Source organism: Lissotriton vulgaris, chromosome 7 (genome assembly GCF_964263255.1).
Source record: "Lissotriton vulgaris chromosome 7, aLisVul1.2, whole genome shotgun sequence".
Lineage (NCBI taxonomy): Eukaryota > Metazoa > Chordata > Amphibia > Caudata > Salamandridae > Lissotriton > Lissotriton vulgaris.
The window spans coordinates 1,741,793,424-1,741,816,685 of NC_141695.1; the positions used below are offsets into that span (position 1 = coordinate 1,741,793,424).

Genomic DNA, 23,262 nt, shown 5'->3' on the forward strand with positions numbered 1-23,262 from the left:
CCTACTTGTACATTTGCAATTTTTCCCTCCCCTCACTCCACTTGTACATTTGCATTTTTTTTCTCCTGTTTATAACTCTTATGTAACTCATGCAATCCAAAGTCCTTATGTAACACAACTGGTTCTTATGCACAGCGCTCTGACACCTTCTGGTAATGTTCGCTCTATGTAAAATCGCATTAAATAAAATAAATAAAATTAAAAAAAGGCGGGGATTGAGCGATGAGGTGAGAGAGCGCTAGAGATGAAGAAGGCCAACAGAAGGAAGAAGTTGCATGAGGTTCCCATGAGGCTACAGTACTTCTCACCCAGGAGAAGGTGCCACCTTCATTGGAAGAGGAGGGAAGCAAATAGAGAGCAAAGAAGGACCTTACCATGCTGCTCCAGGACGAGCCACTGTTGGGGCTCAGGATGTTCAGACTCGCATCCTTGGCAGAGAAAGCGCAGATGGACCCTGGCGCGGCCTCAACGGTGATGCTGACGTTCGAGCCGGGGCGGACCTTCTCTGGAGAGAATGTGACGTTAACCTGCAACCAGGCGATAAAAGTGGTAAGTGAAAGAGCGTAAACGTCCAGGATGGCACATGGGTAACTCTTGGGAAATAGGATTACCTCACTAATTGTTAAAGTCATACATACATGCTCAACACATGTACAAGTGCTGGGCACACGTATGAGGTACACAGTTGATACAAATCCAAAAATATGGTTTAGTCGATACCAGTGGTTTCATGAGAGTTATATTATGTAGGAATGTTCTTGAAAGAAAAACAACGCCAACCGACATGTGTTTCGTCAGCAGGTCGCTACCGGTGACTCTTCAGTGCTTAAAACGCGTTAAGTCAGAATCGAAGAACCGGTGATAATTCCAACCCGGTCTACGGGTGCACGGAATCACCGCAGATAAGGACGTTGGGAAACGCTGAATACAATGGGCGGATACATCCGTGTATGGGTGGAGCCTGGTAGTGCCAGGTGCAGCCGTTGCTCGTCTCTCAAAGGAGAATGCTCAACACACATAGAAAAATTGGTCCATCACCCGCTGTATCATGAATTTAAGGAAAAAGTAATTAAAATCACAAGTTTGCAGCGATTTACTACATCTCAGCTAGTGCAGATTTTCCCTAAAACATTTCAGCAAAATATCTACTTCCAGGTGGGGTTTTTCTTTCTTTCCTATCCTATTTTATTTGGTTATTTCCTTAGACATATTGATGTACTGTGGGGGCAAAGCTACCGTACACCAGAGACTGCATGTTAAAACAGGGAAGGATGTGTATATAGCAAGTGTATGGGCAGATGGAGAAAGTTATCATAAAGGGGTCGCTTCGAAGATTCCCTAAAACATAGCAGCCCTGTTAGAGACAGATTACTAATGAATTGCACATTAGTGTACTTAACAATTCTGTCCTTTTCAGCTTATACAATGATACTAGTTACCTTTTTAATTGGCAATTCCAACTTTTTCCACATTCATAAAAGCACTATAACTTTTTTCAAAATCCTAACAAATACTAAAAGAAAATTCGGATTGTTTTCTAATTATTTAAAGACCCTCATTTTATGAGAAAAATTCCAACTCTTTACATTTTTGCTAGAAATTTTCCTACAGCTTTTGATTCAGATGTCGAGAATCTTTCAGACAACAGCTGTGTAAAACATTGAAAACTCGGTCAAAGGCACTAAACTGTTGCTTTAATACCCAATGGCATATGTAGACAAAAAATACGGACCCTTCTCATTCATATACTGACGAGGGGGATGCTACCTGGTCCAGCGTGCACCTGGCATGTTTTTGCGGTTTGCGATTTGTGGCGTCCAAGGGATGCTCCAGTAATCGATTTCCCCAAAATAAGAGTATCTCGTAGAGCCCCCTACAAACCAATCACCATAATCTGACCTTTTTAAAAAAAAATGATTAAATACCTTTGATGTGATTTACAATAGGCCTGATCTTCAAAACTGAGTCTGGTGGATTAGTGGACTAATAGGTCCACTGTAGGGGCCTGTGTTTGACCTCATGGTCACAGGTATAAATCCCGGCAGGCCCACTCAGCCTTTAATCCTTCTGAGGTCGATAGAAATAAGTAGCATTGAGTTTGGTAACAATAAACCTCTGTTATTCAGTGCCAAGATATCCTTCTAGGTGAACGTGCACTTTAGAAATACACATTTTGTCATGTTCAGTGATTTATAAGATAGCAGCTCTTTTTATCCAGTCACCCAGTGACTAACCAACATCACACGGTGAAAAGAATTTGGGCAGAAAACCCTCACATTAGGGGCCCGATTCTGATGCGGGTAGGAAAGCCTTCCCACTTAGGGCCTGATTCTGATACAGTTAGGAAGGCCTCCTAATGGCATTTGCTCCTTGCAAATTGGATCGGGAACGTGTCTTCCAGTCCCAAGACCAAATTATGATGCGGTTAGGAACATATGCTCCCATTGAAGTCAATGGGAGTCCAACCAAATCGTATCGGGAAGCATCCGGATGCATCGTACTCCGTCGGTCGGACTCTCCCGATCCGAGTGGGTTGGCAACCATTTCCAACCCAATTCGGTCGGGAAGCATTTCTGACCCGCATCAGAATCAGCCCCAGAGTTGCTTTACAGCTCATATGAAAGAAGTCCTGCCCCTCTATAAAACCCCTTACCGGGTTTGCATCCTCCCCAGAGAACAGGGTGCTGCTTCAAAAGTCTGTATTTGTTAGAGGGGAGCGAGCCAACACATTAACAGGAAAAATCGAGCTGAGAGTCTGTCTTGGCTCTAAGAGCCCGTGCATGAGCTCAGCCTTGGGGATATTATTGTGGTACAAATGTCCTGTTAGAATATGGTAAGGTGTAGTTGAAATTCAATGTGTATTAGTTTAACACATCAACACGTTTCAACTTACATCAGAATATATCTCTGCATTGAGAAGTGGAGGCGCGTTAAACAATATTAAGTAAATAATGTTGGAAGAGTAACATGCAGAAATTACAGATAACATTAAACGAGGATTAAAAGTGTCTTTAAAATGCACCAAATGTAGTATGCAATTATACTTGTATATGTTAGGCCAAAACAGCTGATGAAGTAATATTTTTACATTGGCATATTGACCTGACCAAGATACTGAAAGTGCACAATAGAAAATGTTATTTCACTGACCTTCCCATAGACATGTATTTAATGAATGAAACGTGGCTTGGATATTCATGTCATTTAGCTAATGTTTCTATTTACACAATGATCATTGTTAAATGTTTTAAGTAAAATATAGTTTAGAATGACAGAGATTAAGTTTCCTCAGGGGCAAGTAGTTTGACTACGAGAATGGGTCCTAAGAAAGTTATACAGAACATTGCTAGTTGATAAGTTTATAACTAATTTGTGTCGACTTATGTGGGCTGGTGATGTTAATGTTGATGAGTTTTTATACGCGCGCGCCGTTACCTGAAGGCATCCTGGTGATAAGATGAGGAACAATCCTGTTCCCATGAAGAACATTAAAAGATGATTGGCTGGCCGAAGAGAAACGTCTCTGCGAGTTGCAACATTGAACATGTGTGATGTCTATATTATTACATGTTCCTAGAGTAGGTTCAGAGTAATTTGACTCTCCCTACCATGCCACAGACCCTTGATGTGTTTTGTTTGGGCCTCTCTTCATGAGAAGTTCAGCCTTGGATATTTGATTTATACAGAACCTTTATCCTTATGCTCTCACTCTCTAATTCTAATTAAGGACTCTCCGTGGGGGTTCTGATTGATGCCTTTCTGCCCCATATACAATAGACATTCTTTCCTTTATGGAACAGGCTTAATGCTTTTTATGATATCGATGAACTAATATGATGATCTTAAACTGCTGGTTGCAATAAAGATCAGATATTAAATGACAGACCAGATATTAAATGACAGACCAATAAAACTCTATTACCACAGACTGGCGATGAGCTTGAACAGATCCTGCTGACACTGGCTGCTCCAAGCGCTGCCACACCCGCTGCGTGCGGTCTTGAGTCTGGGCACTGCAACGTCGGGAGGGTGAGCGGCATGACCAAGCCGGCATCCAGCCTGTGGCAGTGGCTAAATCCTGCTCTCCTGCTGTCCTGGATTGGAGGTACAAGTGCAGCGCGAACGTCGTCATGAACCCAGGCTCACACACCCCACACAAAGCGCCACAACTCTGTAACCTCCAGCGGTGCCTCAGGCAGACGTCCTGTGCACACGAGGATCGTGCACAGGCAAAGTGCTCCAAACACACCCTTTCAGCCACGGTGTGATCCAAGCCCATACCTCTGCTTTGCCTATGACAGGCGGCTCCTCAGTTGCCTCTAAGCCGCAAGTGGTTTATTAGATTGTTGTTCCAACAGGCTGGGATCAACTTCCATGTTAAAGATTTTCCCAATGTGCAGTGTGCTTAACTTCAAAAAGTTCAGCACAAAGGGGCATATTATCAAGGGCCATATCGCCGCTTTAGTGGTACTTTTTGCTGCTAGAGCGGCAATATTTTTATCGCACTATCCACAAGCTGTCGCTAACAGCAGTTAGCGACAGCTTTCAGGCGCTAGCAACCGGTTTGGGGTCCGCTTTGCATGTCAGCGATATTTATCGCTAACGACATGCAATGTGGGCGTACCCAAACTGTTAGCGACTCAAAGCAGCCGCTAACACAGCTATCGCCTATTAGCAAGGCAGGCGAAGTGATAAAAGAAATCGTGCTAAGCACGATTATCGCTATAATATAGCGCCTGCTAACAACATGACTTACCTGTTTATCCAATGGGAGGTGGATTGTCAGGTTAAGTCCTCATTGGCGTTAATGCGTTAATATCGCTGGATTTCCAGCGATATTCATGCATTTCGCCGCTATCGCTGGATATTTTAGCACAATGGAGAAAAACGTGCGCTAAGCGCCTTTTGCCATAAATATCGCTATTCTTTGCTAATATGCCCCAAAGTGTGTTGACTAGGAAGGCGGAAATGCTTTCACCCCAAATTAAATGCAGAGAAAGGTTGTTTTCCCTAAACCAAAGCCGAAAAATATACAAAAACTAGCGACAAGCCTGGGTCCCACATTCATGCACCCCCATGAGGTGGCGATGGGCATTATTATGCTACCGTGAGGCTGCACGAGGCATTTACAGTCACATCCTGCTCCAGAAAAAAAAGGCATCAGTAATACAAATGATACTAGGGGTCCTTTGTTTAAATCCACACAGATCGCGCCCCTATGCTGACCCCATGCAGCTTCTTGTGTCAGGGGATCGTCACTTAGATCTTTCAGGTCCTGCGGCCCCAGACACTTGTCGGTGTCACTTGTCATGGCGCCCTCACCTGTCAGAACAGAAGCACTTCAACAAGAGCTCCGGATGATACATGTACTTGGCTGTACAGCAACATAGCAGAACCGCTAGAGAGTCGAACTCCGAAGCCGGAAAACATGGTTCGAGTCTCGGCACGGAAGCGCAAACATCCTTTGATTCTGGGCAAATTAGGTATTTCCCTGTGCCTAAAAATGAATGTGTCCGCTTGTACAGCAACTGGTGCTCACTTAATGGACTCTGATATCTTACGGTCGAGTTAGCCCTATTAACAGCATGTTAAAATGCATTGTTTATTAAATTAAATCGTACATGTAGCGATAATCCCTGTGCCAACCAAACGTCCACCCAGACAGTTTCAGGCTGTAACAGACTGCGATGCCCAGAGGGGAGGAGGGGCCATCACATGCGTTGTGCAGGAGGAAGCTGTGATGGCCAACAAAAGCATTCACTTAGTGAAATCGCCTCTGCTGAAACAAGCACAAGAAGGAGGGAGAATTTAGGGGAATAGACCAATAGAAAGCCATCATATTGGCATGGCACAAAAAAGAACCAATGACCATTGGTGGATTTGCCAAAGCCACGCAGAGAGATACAACAGGTCATCAATGATGCTTTTCCTAAAAATGATCACCGCTCACTCAGGCACTTACGTTATGTTATGTTAATTTCGATTTATATAGCGCCAAATCACCGACAGGTCTCTTAGCGCTTGCTTTGGGAACCCGTCCTGGCTTTCCCTGCGAAATAACCCCTACTGGGCATCCCCAAGGTGAAGACCAGGCATCCCATCGCGGTAGGGCCGTAGTGGAGATTAAGCAAGCTATTGCCCAGAGTTGCAGAGTGTGAACCCATGATTCGAGTAGGCACCGAGGCGAGAATTATCGAGTCCGTGGACATTTTGAGCTCAAGACTATGCCGCGTCGGGAATTGAACCCTGGTCCCGAGTCTGACCTCTGCGTCAGGGTCTGCCTCCTCTAACCAGTGAGCCACACTTACTTAATGCAGGAGGCATCACAGACCAGTGGGCTGGGGATGGTTGGTCGGGTCCCTCCTGGGGGATCATCATGCTGATGTGCAGTCGGTTCCGGAATCTGTGCAGCAGTGAGTCTGTGATGATCATATCCCAAGCTCTGCCCTCACTGATACGGAGCATTACCGTGCGACCCGACAGCTCTGGGCTAGCCTGCGGTGCGCAGCACTCCCTCTCCAGTCCCCCCCCCCTCCCCCTCCCTGGCCTCCCCTGTTGACCAGTGCAAAGACCCGGCAGAGAGGGTCGAAGGACTGGGCTGCCTGCAGCAATGCATGCTTTTAGTTTGCCCAAACTAAAGAGCAGCCAACTTTAATGAAGCCCACTTGCTCCATGGGATGGTTGACCTCAGGACTGACCATATCTTGTCTCACCCCACAGACCTTAGCCTATAACTGTGTGTGTCTCTCAAGAGCCTTTTTACAAGCCATGATTGGGGATGTGTCAGTCTAACTAGATACGTTTTAGCGAGAGAGCAGAGCTGTGAGCTGAGCAGATCAGCCCAGTCCCCTTAGCCCGCTGGGAGCAGCGCGCACAGCGCTACTGCTCACAGTCATGACATGATGGTGCATTGTAGCAGTGCTCCACATGACAGCGGAGCAGCACTAGGATGCATGATTAATGCATTTCAGTGTGGTGATGCGGACCCCCACACTAAAATGCGTTAGACTAACGCCTGATGCGTGGTACTTGGCAGGGCTGGCTGCAGCTGTATCACTAAGGTGGCACCGCATCAACCATCTTGTAATGAGGGCCTTTGAGTGATGAAGATTATTTGCAAGTATCCAAGACAATATGCGTTCTAACACTGACCATGATCAGTAAGAGAAAATAAGCAAAAAACAAGCACAAACGACAAGAAAGTGAGAGGAGAGACTACATTTCCCTCGTAAGGTGAATTATTTTAGCTGGTGTGTGTGCAAACTTTAGATGTCTTACTGCTGAAAAATATTTTTTTTACAACTCACAGAACTAACAGCAAGAGAAAATGAAACATTACTCATACATTTCTCACAGGTAAGGGGACTTCATCGGACAATTGCCTAAGGATTCTAGGAGAATGTTTTCTCCCATTTTCTATAATATACCTGCACAATGGAAATATATTTTCTTAATCTCAAAACTACTAAGGGTGTCATTTATGATAATGACGCATCGCCGCATGAAAGCAGCGATGCGTCACTTCTCAGTGCGCACTCCCTGCGACATACCTGATGCGTCATATTTAATGTATGACGCATCATGGCACAAGGAGTTACAGATACGTCAGTATTTCTATAAGCGCAAAAGTGACGCATTGCTGGAGTGTGTCACAAAAGTGACGCAACTCCAGCAATGCGTCCTTTCACATCGGGCAAGCCCGATGTGAAAGGGCCTGCGTCAGTCTTACGCCTTCTGTGAGGTAGGCGCAAGCTTTTGACGCAACGGCGTCCTAGAAGTGACGCAGTGAAATCTCATAGATTTCCCTGCGTCACTTCTATGAGGCTTTTTGCGGGGAAACGCCCCCTGCATACATTATAACTTACGCAGGTATAATGTAGCGCAGGGATTTACAAAGTGACGCATCTGCTTAGATGCGTCACTTTGTAAATAGTGCGCAACAGGAGGCATGTTTTACGCTGCCGATGCGTCACAAAAAGTGACACATCGGAAGCGCAAAACTGACACAAAGCCTCATAAATGATGCCTTAAGATTTTTGTAAATAAACACTCATTTTTTAACATCCCACCAAAGTGAAAGGCAGATCTGTCTCACCTTGTTGTCAAAGCACCTTTGCACCTGGACCGTGATGTGATGTCCTACGACCTCCCCAGAGCCCAGCAGGACTGACACCATGATTGTGGCAGTCGGCGCTAAGTCAGCGTTCATTAAAACGTTGAACGAAAAGGAGCCTTTACCGTCTAAAAGAGAAAGATAAGATAAGCACAAAAATGGGCCAAGAAAAAAGTGTAAAGCAATCAAGTCCAAAACAAGGTAGTTTGTCAGAATCTCAAGAACAAAAATATCATCCCACATAAAAAGAATTTGGCCATATGCCATTTAAAAAACGATCACTCCATTGAATTAATATTTTCTATTAAAAGCGTCAATGGACAACATTTTATATGAAAAATATAACGGGGCACAATAAATCTGTTAACCATATTTAGGCCTACATATACTGGTACCATACCCGAGAACACTAAGTGCCACCAGTTTCCAGATACTGCCCAGTAGAATGTGGCTTTTTAAGAAATGTTTTAATTGTGCATGTTTTAGGCCTCTCAATGCTTTGGCTCAGTGCCCCAAACTTTCAGGAACCCACCCAATAGAATCATCTCTGTTCTTCAGAGAGTCTTGCCCGATGACCTTGAATAATTCTTAAACAGATTGAATCAAATACGGTTTACGTTTCATAGCGCTTCTGGCTATGCCGGAGCATCTCCGTTCCACATGGCACCGTGGTCAAACGGCGGCACTGATCCTTTTGGATCTCAGTGCCGCTTTTGACACGGTCTCCCACCAGATCCTTCTACATCGACTTGAGGAGGCAGGGATCACTGATATGGCTCTCACTTGGTTTCGTTCCTTCCTGGCCGATAGAACGCTCCGTGTTTCCACTCCTCCTTTCCTTTCTGGGGCGCGTTCCATTGAGCAGGGTGTTCCGCAGGGATTGGCTTTAAGTCCCACCCTGTTCAATCTTTACGTCCAACCACTGGCTGCAGTCGCCAAAACGTGGGATCTTAACATTGTCTCTTATGCTGACGATACGCAGCTAGTGGTTGCCCTCACGGAAGGCTCTACCATCGACCATATTAGATTCAAGGCGGGTCTGAACGCCGTAGCAGCCTGGATGACAGATAGCTCTCTCCAATTGAATGCTGCCAAGACGGAGGTACTACTGGTGGGAGGAAACGCAGATCTATGGGGTGACCACTGGTGGCCGCCTACTTTGGGGGCAGCCCCTACGCCTAAGACCGAAGTGAAGAATCTGGGAGTCTGGTTGGACTCAGAGCTTAAGTTTGATGTCCATACAAAAAAGGTCGCCGCTACTTGCTGTAGAATTTTACGCAGCCTTAAACCAGTCTTTATATTTTTTGATCCAGTTACCAGGCAGTTAATTGTTCAGGCTACGGTACTGTCCAGACTGGATTATGCCAGCTCCTTACTTCTAGGCGCTAACAAGGTGGAATTTGCTCTCCTTCAATGTATTCAAAATGCGGCCGCGAGGGCCTTAATAAGCCTGCCACGCTTTAGTCCCACTTCTGCCTCCATCCGGAAACTTCACTGGCTTCCTGTAGCTCAAAGGATACAGTTTAAGACCCTATGTATCTCTTTTAAAATCCTTAGACTGTCTACCCCTAAAATGTTGGGATCACTGCTGAACTTGTATGTGCCGGTGCGTTCTCAGCGTTCGGCAGGGCAGAATCTGGTGGTAGCTCCCCGGTTTAACCGTAGCAGAGCAGGTGGCCGCTCCTTCCGTTTTCTAGCAGCTAATTTATGGAACTCCCTTCCTGCCCAGATACGGGAGTTGAAGGAAATGGTGCAATTCAGGAAAGCTGTCAAAACATTTTAATTTTCTCTACCGGTTTCTGCCCTCAGTTCTGTTTTTCACTTGGGATTAGCGCCGGGACGCCTCTTCGCTGGGGCAGCTGCACGCTCTATAAACCATATAACATAACATAACATTTATTTTTAATGTGTGTGATGTGTGAGAGTCTATTGCAGACATTTTGCAGAGAAATGAGTTTCGTGCAACATCAATACATTTTCTTTTGTTTCAGACCAAAACAGAACCTCACATAAGTGGAAGGTGTCACGGAGATTATTTGCTGTAATATTCATGAGCTGCTGCTGCTGTATCACAATAATAAAAACATATGCCACTATCCCTGAATATTAGATGTAAACACATTTAGAATTTGGACCAGTGTGCCTGAGCACTGTCAGTGACCTGGCCGAAGCGGGCATGAAATAGCCCAAATTGGATCAGTAATGTAAATCTGGTACGAACATAGGGCCATATTATCAAGAAAGGGCAAAACATTATCGCCGCTTTTATCGTCAGGAAACTGCCGCTAAAGCAGCGATAATGGGCTTGATAATATGCCCTACAGAATCCCCATAGAAGCCCAGGTTCTGATGTTAAACTGGGCTTCTATGGGAATTCACAAGGGCATATTATCAAGCCCATTATCGCTGCTTTAGTGGAAGTTTCCTGCAGATAAAAGCGGCGATAATGTATCGCCCTTCCTTGAAAATTTGGCCCTAAACCCCAAGGGCCGATTGACCCAAGGTCCCCAAAATCCTTAATATGTCCCTAGCCAAGCCCTGTTTATTGCCACAGGGATATGTGACCCTCATGCAGAAGTACTCAGTGCATCAGGCGAGAGTTGGAAGGGGGTAGATTTTTACATAAGGAAGTGGAGACGGAGGGAGGAAGTAAAAGCCCCATATTTATTTTCTGTGCCTTGCTGTGCTTCTTTGGGTTGTTGGAGGAAAGATTTTGGCCATAATATAGAAACTTGTACAGGACAAATAAACAGAAATCCATGTGCTAACAGGTTTTTACTTCAGTCCATATTACTGATGGGACAAATTGAAATCCTATCTTTCTATCCTGTACTCCTTTAACCCCTTCAATGCGGCCGTGATTCTCCTGGTGTGCTGTAAACAGCACGAACAGGGGCGGGCCGTGACGAACCCCAGCCGTCATCAGCACACGAGCACCGTAGTGCATGACGGCTGGGGCTCGTCATGAGCATGGAAGGGGTTCATTTCTTACACTGTAACGGACCCCCTAATTTAATTAAATCACTTTGCTCCAGGTTGTAGTCCTTATATTATATACCTTAAAAGTGATTTAAGCAAACCATATCAATAATTAACGGTTTACTTCAGTGAGTTTTATCCTGTCTCTCATCTTTAATGTAAATGTCTAAAATGCCAATATAACTGGAAATACAAAAATATTCTAGAACTGAAATATCAGGTCACAGATCTCACTGTATTCAAACTACCAGTATTAATTAAGACAGACAAGCATTTGCATAGTTGCATAGTTCCTGCACGGGCTGTGATGAAATGTCCTTGGCATAAATGGGAGGCCAGTTTATTCTCAGATATGTTGTTAAAATCCAAGCCACAATTTTCTTCGAATATAGTGGCATCGGACTCTCTTTTCCGGGATTGGCTGTTACAAGTCCTAGACACATGCATCCCCGACAAATGTTGTTCTAGGAAAAAAACTGGGCCATTCAAACCCATGGTTTAATGAAACCCTGGTTAATGCTAAAAAGGTTTGTAAGCAATTAGAGCGATTGTGGAGGCGTGCTTACGGCATCGAGGCCAAAAACAAATATCGGGCCTTTATTAAATCATATCATAGGCCGATTCGGAAAACCAGGGCGGACTACATTGCGTCTAAAATCTTGGAGAGTAATAACTCTCGTAAAATGAATTTTTCCCTGCTAAAAAAGATGCAACATTCCAATGAGAAAGTTGATTCTCCGATTTCTTCCAACACTCAGTTTGAGGAACTTGCAGATTTTTTTTGTACGTAGGAAGAGATCATTTATAACAACCTGTTAACTGTCCCCCTTCCATCAGCTTGCCTATTAATCGCCCAGCTGAGTTTGAGGACAGGTTAAATGTCTTTAAAACAACTTTGTGCTCCTTTCCCCTACTTTCGCTCCCCGAGATTGAATCTTTGTGCCTTAAAATTAAATCAGGCTCTCCAGCTGATCCGCTGAGACAAGATCAGCTTCGTCAAGTTCTTAACTCAATCTCTCCAGCGATAAGGGAATTGGTTAATTTGTCTCTGTTCTCTGCTTCGCTTCCGGCAACCTGGAAGCATGCAAAAGTTATACCTCTTTTAAAGAAGCAGTCTCTGGAGCCATCGGACCCGAGCAACTTCCGGCCGATCTCTCAGCTCCCTTTCTTAGCTAAGGTTACTGACTTATATGTTAACACGGTTCTGGCGGAATTGGTGGAGCACAATAAAACGCTGGATCCCTCACAAAATGGTTTTCGTCCGCGTCATAGTACGGAATCAGCACTGTTGGCTGTGACTAAGGATATCCGCAGCTGCCTAAATGTCGGGAACTCTGCGGCCTTAATTCTGTTGGATTTAAGTACCACCTTCGACACTGTTTCCCATGACACTCTTCTAGGTCGTCTACATGATATCGGAGTCAGGGGGTCGGCTTTGGCGTGGTTCCAGTCCTTCTTGGAAGGCAGAACTTTTCAAGTGGTGGTACCACCTTTCCACTCCCAGGAGCATGTCATCAAGTATGGGGTTCCTCAGGGCTAAATATTGAGCCCTGCGCTTTTCAACATCTATGTGCAATCAGCAGAAAACGGTGGCTACCCAAACATTTTGACTAATTTACTGAGTTGACCCTGTGGAGGGGTGGTGATTTGTGTGGGCACTGGGCATTCCGCAGGGGGGCTGACCTGTTGGGGCGCCTGGAACTTTCTGCCTTACCCCGGGATTCCTAGAGTTGAACATTTTGGGGTGTTATTTGCCTGGTTGCAGCTACCCTGGCAGGAATGTAGTGCCATGCGGTGCCCTGGTATATGTGTTGGTATGGATCTGTGGGAATTGTCCGTCCCTCTGTGAGATGGAGGGGAAGTTGCCGCTAAGGTATTCATGCCAATAACCCCTGGGATGCCCTCGACTGAGGGCATGAGAGATGGATAAGGAAAAGAGGCCTTCTGGCACCATGCATTCTGGAGTTTTGCGCTGTGGTGGAGAGTAGATCTGATTGTAGTATGGCTTGTACAATCTTTGAACTGTTTTGTGGATTTTATTACCTGTAGTCTCATAACTATCATGTCCGTTTAACTGTGCTTCTCATTTCTCACTGAACTGATGCTGTGTGAATTAAAACCATAATTGAAGTCTCTCTCCTTGTGGGTCTTCTCCATTGGGGGCAGCGACTTGCACGTTGTGAGTGCACTATATAGAAGTTCAATCAATCAATCAATCAGGGATTTGTGAAGCGCACTACTCACCTGTGATGGTCTCAAGGCACTGGGGGCCAGGTCTTGAGGCTCTTCCTCAATGCTAGTAGAGCGGGGCATGCTGAGTGGGTGTTTGTTCCAGGTATTTGCTGCGATGAAGGAGTGGGTTCTTCCTCCCGTTCTGGCTCTGCGGAAGCGAGAGGTTTCGGCAAGGGCAAGGTCAACGGACCGGAAGCTTCTCTTGGGTGTGTAGAAGGAGACTCTTTCATTGAGGTATTGGGGACTGGTGTGGTGGAGGGATTTATAGGTGTGAGTGAGTAGCTTTAAGTGTCACTCTCTTCTCGACGGGGAGCCAATGGAGGTCGCATAGGTGCAGGGAGATGTGGGATGCTGAGGACGAGTCTGGCAGCGGTGTTCTGGATGGTCTGGAGTTTGCAGAGTTTGGATTTGTTGATTCCGGCATAGAGGGTGTTTCTGTAGTCCAATCTGCTGGTTATGAGTGTGTGGGTGATGGCCATTCTAGATTCGGGGGGGGGATCCATTTGAAGGTCTTGAGGAGGATGTGTAAGGTGTTGAAGCACGTGGAGGAAACAGCATTGATCTGTCGTGTCATGGTGAGGGAGAAGTCGAGTATGATGCTGAGGTTGAGGGCGTGGTCCGTGGGTGTGGGGGGTTTCAGAGGGTAGACGGCCACCAGGCGATGTCCCATGGGGAGGGGGTAGATCCAAGGATGAGGACTTCTGCCTTCTCCGAGTTGAGCTTCAGGCAGCTGCTGCTCATCCAGGATGTGAAGTCTTTCATTCCTTCCTGGAAGCTGAGTCTGGTGATGTTTGGTTCCTTGGTGAGGGAGAGGATGAATTGGGTGTTATTGGTGTAGGATACTATGCTGAGTCAATGCTTTCTGACGATGGCAGCGAGGGGGCCATGTAGATGTTGAAGAGCGTGGGGCTGAGCGATGATCCTTGTGGTACACCGCAGCTGATTTCTGTGGGTTCGGAAAGGAATGGCGGAAGTCTGATTCTTTGGGTTTGGCTAGTGAGGAATGAATGGATCCAGTCTAGGGCGTTTCCCTGTGTGACGATGTTGTGGAGACTTGCGGTGAGTGTGTGGTGGAAAACGGTGTTGAAGGCTGCCGAGAGGTCAGCTAGGAGAACAGTCTTGGTGCTGTGGTTGCTGCGGAATCTGGATTGGGAGGAGTCGAGGATTGAGTTAGCTTCAATGAAGTTCGTGAGCTGGATGTTGATGATCTTCTCAGTGACTTTGGCTGTGAAGGGGAGGAGCGAGATGGGTCTGTAGCTTTTGAGGTCCGTTTGGTCTGCGGTGGGCTTCTTGAGGAGGGGCTTTGACTTCTGCACGTTTCCAGTCATCGGGGAACATGCCGGTTTCGAAGGTGGAGTTCGGGTGCCATGGCGGTGGAGGCTCTGTGGAATATGTGCGGTGGGCAGGGGTATGTGGGGGCTCCTGAGTGTATGCGGTACATGATTGTGGCGGTGTCTTCTGTAGTGACAGGGGTCCAGTTGGAGATGGTAGGCTGGGGTTGCTGGAGATAGGAGTGGTGTCGGTGCCTTGTTTCTGTTCGTTGAAGTTGTCGTAGAGGGACTTGATCTTGAGATGGAAGTAGGAGCCGAGTTTGTTGCAGAGGTCCTGGGAGGCCATGACTTCTGAGGCTTCATTGGGGGGTTTGGTGAATTGTTGTATGATGCTGAAGAGTTCCTTTCGAGTTGCTGGCGATGATTCTGTCCTGGATGAATTTCCTTTTTGTGGATCTGATGCGTTGGTGGGATTCTGCCATGGTGGTTTTGTAGCTAATCTGTTCTTCCCGGGTTTTGCTGTTTCTCCATGTTTTCTCGAGACATCTGCAGGTGCATCAGGATTCTCGGAGTTCTGTGGTGAACCAGGTGGCTTTCGTGGGGGGCTGTCTGCCGGAGTTTCAGAGGGGGGTGAGCTTGTCTACGCAGTTGGTGATCCATCTGTGGAGTTTGTTGGCTCAGGGTCGGTCGTAGTGGGAGTTTGACATGAGAAGCAAGCAAGGAAGGTAACAAACATATTGGAAAGCAAGTGTCTTGAAATATATGAAGCAAATACATTTCAGCCATGAATTCCTCAGTCCAGGGATGAGCATTAACCACATCATTGCTACTGCATATTCCCGCTGTGTGCTGCCATTTGCAAAATCCCATTGTTTGTGACAAGGTCAAATCGTCATAAGCACAGGGCAGGTAAAACCCATGATGAGTTGACCTTGTCACAAGCATCGAAGGGGTTTTTTGAGAGGTTTCATAACAGTAACCTTCTGACAGTCAGACCTAGGTGGCACACAGACAATTGGCTGAAGCCTCAAGTGGGGTAGTTGCAATGAACATTTAACCCCTCCCATGCTCGTGACGGTACCGCTCCGTCACGAGCCTCGGGCGCGCTGTGCTTGTGACGGAGTGCTGAGTGCGCCCGAGGCTCGTGACGGAGCGGTTCCGTCTCGAGCATGGGAGGGGTTAAATGTTCTCTATTTTCTAAATAGATTAGGGATTTTCCTTTTTTAAAATTATCTTCATTTGTTTTTCCCCAACAATTTAGCACTCCCCCCAAACGCACCCCCAACCCTTCCAAGGTCAGACGAGCGAAAATACAGTTACATAATTGTATATTCTCATAGTTTCATACTTTCATAATCATGCTGCGTTATCCCCAGCAGAAAGTCATTTTACAACATACCATACAGTTGAGTATTCTTCATAATATACCACTAAGTGTTGCTTTGGGATTGACACCATTCTATTAAAGGAGTCCAGATTCTCAACCCCCTTTTGCGCCGTTTCCTGCCTTTCCTTTTATAGATAGCAGCCTCCAGATTAGAGATTGCTAGTAGCCTAGCTAGCCACTGATGAAAAGATGGTGCAATAGGTTGCAGACAAGTTGAGGCTATACATATTCTTAACACTGCCAGTGCAATAAAAACAAGTTCATGGCCAGTTCTAGGATTGCTAGGATCTGTGGCCCCTAGTAGGATAACTTCACTAGACAGAGCTATATCGCTTTTCAATACGGCGGACAGTAATTTCTCAATGTTTTGTTTTAAAGAAGTTAGTCCATCTCAAGTAGAGAAGATAGGTACAGTATCAGCATTGAATAACATACATCTGGGACAGCATGTCCCCTTGCCACTCCCCCATTTGGCAATTTTGTCTGGAGTGTAGTACAGGAAAAAAGCATGTTTTATAGAACTGTGCTTGGAGTTTTGTGGACATAAGAATTGTTTGAGACATTGAGTAGGCATAGTTAAATTCATCCATAGTTGTACCAATTTTCCCCTGCCACTTCTGTGACGTTTTCTCTAGATCATCCGGAAACACCGCATTTAAAAGGGCATATAGTCCCCCAATAGTGCTTTTTTGATGTGCATTAATGTTTCCACTAAGGTTATTATTTCAGGCAGATCCCTTCCCCCCGCCCTTCGTAATAAAAAGTCTCTGATTTGAAGATATTTAAAAACGTCCCGCCAGTCCAGTTGAAACTTTTCCCTTAGTTCTTCAAAGAATTGTATCCCTGCAGGGGATAAGAGGCACCGTATGTGAGTTATTCCTGCCACGTTCCACTTGTTAATACAATTTTCTTTAAAAATTTCCGGCAGAGCAGGTTTATCCCTTAGGGGGGTATAAAATGATATTCGCCCTATACCCAACATTCTTCTCACAACCTTCTATACCTTAAACCCACTAAGGATTTGAGATTTTTCTAGAGTTGTGTTTCATTTTATTATGGGTGGGTGCTGCATGAATACTTTACATAGTGCCTGTGAGTTAAGCCTGGCTGCTTTTGTTCCAAGTTACCCAATTAACCAATTTCATCCACCTTGTGATTCTGCCTTCATGGCCTGTGAGACCAGGGCTAACTGAGAGAGCACAAGAGACAGAGAACCTCTTGTTACCCCTTGTGAACCTCAATTGAGGTCCGTGCGGAGAAGTCCAACAAATATTAGAGCTCCATGTTGATGATGTGGTTAGGAGAGGCATTACTTTAAACTTTTGTGGAATAATGATTACTCAATATGGAAAAGGAATTGGAAAGGATTGCTCATACTCACTGCTATCCAGGGTGATTTCCACTTCACCAGTCCTCTTGAATTCAGCTTTGGACATGACCTAAGGGCAGAGAGTTATTTCTGTGTGAGTAAGTTATGGCACAGTCATGCACAATTGAATACGGCTTTCTTTATATTATGACCTTTTCTCTGAAAGGACTTCACTTCCATTGAATATACTGACGACCACTGAGTGCAGCCCTTGCACCAGCCCCAGTATGTAAATGTAAATGTATTTGAGCTTATATAGCGCACAGCTACCCGCAGTGGGTTTCCCGGCGCTTGCTTAGGGAACCCGTCCTGGTATTCCCCTGTGAGATAACCCCGGCAGGGTATCCACAAGGTGAAAGCCAGGCATCCCGCCACGAGGGGCCGTTGTGGAGATTAAGCAAGCTATTGCCCAGAGTCGCAGATTGTGAACCCGTGAGTCGAGAAGGCACCGGAGCGAGAATTATCGAGTCTGTGGAATTTTTTTAGCCCAAGACCCGCCGAGGCGGGGAATTGAACCCTGGTCCAGGGCCGATCTCAGCTTCCGGGTCTGCCGCCTCTAACCCCTGAGCCACACTTCTCCACAAGTATGCCACCCTTAAGGCCCAGTTACTGCCACACTGAGTCTAGAGTGTGGGGGTCCCTGGTGCTCTGTGATGGCAAGGTTCAATCACTATCATATTCTAACTTACCACTGGATGTCAATGCAGGGCCAGGGTCTGCACACAACCATAACCTTAGCCCAGCTCTGACTGGACCCAGGTTGTCATTTCTCCATCAATACCTGGCTGGTCTCAGCGAATGTAGAACTTTTTCTGGCCTACTTGTGTGTGTGCTGCCTCCAGAGCACCAATTAATGGCAGAAGAGGGGAGAGCTACATTAGCACCTGAGACTGCTAAGACCTCATGCAATGCAAGCACAGACCACTAGAAGTCACTGACACCCTGATGACGCCTGCTCCCACTGAGGTCCCCAGTCAATGTCATTGCCTAACTAGACACTAGATGTCACTGTAACACTTTTGTTCATTTGGTATTAGATCAAATGTCCGAATCATATGGTCAGAAACACCAAAAGTTAGAAATTTGAAGTCTGAAAAACAATTAGGTTGAAAGCAAAAAGTTTGAAAAATAAGGGAATTTGTAAAATGTTTGAAAAGATCGCAAGGGCAATTTTAGGGTAAGGGTTAGTCAAATTTGTATGAGATTTATAATAAAAGCGTTTGACCTCGATTTCTCTTCAGGTCCTCCTTAGGAGTTTAGTCAATGGTATTTTCAAATGACCAGTTCCTGGTAGGCGGTAGGGTTGGGCGGAACTTGCATAATTGCATTACGCAAATCTCAGCGAAACTGTAAAAAATCTCCGCGAACACGCAGAATTGCTTGTTTGCGATGCTTTTTTCCCTTTCGCAATCCCTGTTTGCGGGCTCGGGGGAAATATCTTGCGAACAAGCATTTTGAGAACGCAAACAAGTAAAAATTTTGCGAAGTCGCGGAATACAGAATTTTGGGCAATTTCGCATTCTCCGGGGAACGCGAAATTACCCAAATTCCGCAAATGGAACGGAATTAACTGCCCGGGCCTAGTAGGCGGGCAATGGCCCAATCTCCACTGGTATTCAGAAGCACTCATCTAAATTAATACTTGTGCACCCACCAACCACAACTACTACTACCCAGTCTGCATATGGCGCCTTACACAGTACTCACCTTGTATGTAGCGGTGACAGTGTTGCTTTTGGGTAGCAGCGAAGTTCTGTTCAGGATGCACTCGGCTTCGATGGTGACAGACTGCTCACAGCGCAGCTCTCCCTCAACAGGCTTAATTTTCAAGAAGCTTCCACTCAACGAGTAGCAACGTTGTAGAGTCAGCTGAGGGTAGTTGTTGGGCTGCCCTGTCCAGCTTGGGCTGGATTCGAAGCATTGCTGGTTTTGGTCATACCGAGCCTGCTCAAGGGAAGGGTCACCGTGGAGAGAAAGAGAGACAATGAACAAGCATTGGCAATGCCAGTCGGTCTAGCTTATGAATGAAATTACCTGTTGTGCCATTGATGGCTGTCGACAGACACTCAATAAGACAAAACACACGCACTCTGTCATTCATCTTTGCACTCATGGTACCATTCATCAATCCACTGGATTATCCTTCCATTCATCCTTTGGCACAATCGCAATAAAATAAACTCAGCAACATATGCAAGAGAAATTGAAAGAATACATGTAGGAAAAAGAAAACATTTTGCATTCTAAACATGTTGGGCATATGTTTTCAATACCAAAAGTAAACGTAGCGGCGGGTGTTCGTCTTGTGAAAGAATTTTAAAAAACGATAGACTATTTAAAAGTCAAAACGTAGCTGCCATATTTAGCACCAATGTGTTGGCCCTCTTGGAATGGTAACACAATGATACAATATGGACACCAGCAATACATAATGATCTCCTGGTTTAGAGGAAGTGACCATGTGGAATGAACCAGGCCACAGGTGAAATTAGCAGCAAGCTAACAACCTGTTAGCACTGCCTTGAGAGGGGAGGTATCCTCTTAAGAAATATTAAAATAAAAAGAGGGGAACAAGAAGAATCGAAAGGGAACTATAAAAGAAGAAAATTCAACACAAAAGGCCTGGTCAATCAGAAAATGACATCATTCACAGGGCAAAAAAAGCCAAAGACTGTTGCAGAGAGAACCATTACCCGATGCAGTTTGCTGCCATGGATGGAAAGAGAGTGAACTTACACTCAGACAGACCAAATGGAATAATAGAGTGGACCCAAGGTCCTCTATGTATGTAAGTATATAGATATTTAATTTAACCCCTTTACTTCTGCCCCCCACACCCACCCAAATGCTGATCCCTTTATTGGCTATTTGGGGTAGTTTGTGGTTTGGGTTTCTTAACTTGGTTTCCACATATGCTATCCATGGCAAATCTGCATCCTTTTTTCCAACATCCTGGGATTATAAAGGCACCCAGGGTTTGTGAATTCCCCTGGAGGGGACCGAGAAATTAGCCAAAATACAGCAAACCTTTTGGGAACACTGGAAAAAAGGGCTGAAGAAGAAAGCATCTGAGTTCTTCCCTGCAAATGGTGTAAACAAAGGGTTTGCTTTGCTACAATCACCATCTTCAAAGCTTTCAGGAACAGGCAGACGTTTGTCAGAAAACCATAATTTTCTTCACAGTTTTGGCATTTTAGTGGGCCATAGCCTATGTTTTGTGCTTTCAACCTCCTTCCAGTAGGTGGTAGAAATTGATATGAAAGCAATAATGGATCCAGGAAAGCTATACATTTCAGAAAAGTAGATAACATTCCAAATTCAGCAAAGGGTCATTTGTGTAGATCCTTCAGGTTTTCTACTAGAAAGTAACAGTTGAAATAAATAAATATTGAAAACAAGTTGAAAAAAGTACATTTATGCCTGCCTTTTCATCTGTAACTTCTTCTAAGTATGGCAGATGTTTAAAAAAGCAAAATACGATTACGCCTACTGGCCCTTCTGGTTGCTGAAGTATATAGGACTTGTAGGTTCACCCAGAACCCAAGGTGCCCAGAGCCAATATCTGAGCTGCACCTTGCAATAGTTTTTCATTGTGTACCGGGTATACAGCAATTTACTTTCTAAAATATAAAGAGTGAAAATATTGGTATCAAGGAAAATGATGTATTTCCCAAATGGGAACAACATATGGAGTTAAGAAGCAGTGGTTGTTTGCACAACTCCAAATATGTAGGTACCTATACTTGCATGTGAATTAGTGGGCATTTTTGAAAATGACTTCTTTTTTACACTAAGGGCCCGATTCACAGAACTAACTTAAGACAAAATCCTAAACTTACTACTTTTGGTATTCACAGAAGTTAGGATTTTGTCTTAAGTTAGTTCTGTGAATCGGGCCCTCAGTCTTACATTTGGTTGCAGAAATGCATAGGAAGTCAATTGGTAATAACACTTGTTCTACTATTTTTGTTCCCCTACGCCTCCCGATAAAAATGGTACCTCACTTGTGTGGATAGGCCTAGAGGCCACAACCGGAAACGGCCCAAAACACAACGTGGACGCATGACATTTTTTCCAATGAAAACTGATCCTTTTTTCGCAAAGTGCCTAGCTGTGGATTTTGGACCCTAGCTCGGCCGGAACGTAGAGATACCTAGTAAACCTATACATTTTTTTAAACTAGACACACAGGGGATTTTAGGATAAGGTGAGTTGTGTGGCTCTCCCAGGGTTCTGTTACCCAGAAACCCTTGCAAACCTCAAACTTTGTCTAACAAACACATTTTCCTCACATTTCTGTGATGGAAAGTTCTGCAATCTGTGGGAAGCCACAAACTTCCTTTCACCCTGAATTTTCCCAAGTCTCCCGATAAAAATGATACCTCACTTGTGTGAGTAGACCTAGTGCCAGGGGCAGGAACAGCCCAAACGCAACATGGGCACATCACATTTTTCCAGTAAAAACAGACCCTTTTTTTGCAAAACGCCTACCTGTGGATTTTGGACCCTAGCTAAGCTAGCACGCAGGGAACCCTAACAGATCTATACATTTTTGAAAACTAGACATCCAGGGGAATTCAGAATAAGATGAGTTATGTGGCTCTCACATGGTTCTGTTACCCAGAAACCCTTGCAAACCTCAAACCTTGTCTAAAACAACAAAATTTCCTCACATTCCTGTGATGGAAAGTTCTGGAATCAGTGGGGAGTCACAAACTTCCTTTCACCCGGCGTTTTCCCAAGTGTCTTGATAAAAATGGTATGTTACTTGTGTGGGTAGGCTTAGTGGCCGTGTCAGGAAATGGACCAAAAATTCTCCCTTTACAAAACTAGGTCGTTTTGTGATCGATAATTTTGATGTCTCCTCAAAACGTTTTGGGCACTTGCCTGCCTTGGGTATTTAGCCCACCCACACAAGTGAGGTGCCATTTTTTATCAGGAGACCTGGAGGAATGCTGGGTGGTAGGAAATGTATGTCAGCCTAGTGATCCCACACCTTTCCCCCACAGAAAAGTTTAGGTTTTCAGGGGATTCTGGGTAGGAAAACGTTGGAGGATCCACACAAGCCATACCTCCCTAAACTCCCCTGGGTATCTAGTTTTCAGAAATGTCTGGATTTAGTAGGTTTCCCTAGATGGACCCTTTGTAAAACCAGGTTATTTTGTGATAGATATGTTGATGTCTACAACAATACAAAGTGAGGTACCATTTTTATTGGGAGACCTGGGAGAATGCTGGGTGAGTGGAAATTTGCGGCTCCCTGTCTGTTCCATTACAGAAATGTGAAGATGATGTGTTTTGTTTTTACAAAGTTTGAGGTTTGCAAAAAATTCTGGGTAACAGAACCTGGTGAGAGCTATGCAAGTCGCCCCATCCTTGATTCCCCTGGGTGTCTAGGTTTCAAGCATGTACACATTTGCTAGGTTTTCCAAGGGGCTGGCTGAGCTAGGTTCCAAAATCCACATCTCGGCACATTGCAAAGAAAGGGCCAGTTTTCACTAGAAAGTGTGATCTGTCCATGTTGCGTTTCGGACTGTTTCCTGTCGAAGGCACTAGGCCTACCAACACAAGTGAGGTACCATTTTTATCAAGAGACTTAGGGGAATACAGAATTGTAGAACTACTTTTATTACCTATTGACTTTTTATGTATTTCTGCATTCCAAAATCCACAGCTAGGCATATTGCAAAAAAAAGGTCAGTGCCTAGTGGGCTTTCTGCCGCCCTGGTGGGGGAGAAAGACTGTGGCCATTTTTGGGGAGGGAAGCATTGGCATGCCTCGTCTGGGCAGTTCCCACCCCTATGTATATAAAATCATAACATAAACGTTCATTCTGGGCAGCCCTCACCCTTTCATATCCTTGGTGCCTAGTGGGTTTTCTGCCCCTCCAGGGGGCAAAAATCAGGGGTTA

At 45.1% G+C, this 23,262-nt stretch overlaps 1 protein-coding gene across 4 annotated transcripts in view; it reads right to left on the reverse strand.

The window, feature by feature from the left end:
* LOC147706548 (ovostatin-like) overlaps window positions 1–23,262 on the reverse strand; it is a 256,365-nt gene that overhangs the window by 145,849 nt on the left and 87,254 nt on the right. For all 4 annotated transcript variants that reach the window (XM_086933013.1, XM_086933011.1, XM_086933012.1 and 1 more), the window contains exons 12-15: window positions 19,059–19,295; window positions 17,364–17,421; window positions 8,096–8,241; window positions 375–527 (exon numbers count right to left, since the gene is read on the reverse strand). In XM_086933013.1, the coding sequence (XP_086789139.1) occupies window positions 375–527; window positions 8,096–8,241; window positions 17,364–17,421; window positions 19,059–19,295 (594 nt within the window). The remainder of the gene's footprint in view (window positions 1–374; window positions 528–8,095; window positions 8,242–17,363; window positions 17,422–19,058; window positions 19,296–23,262) is intronic.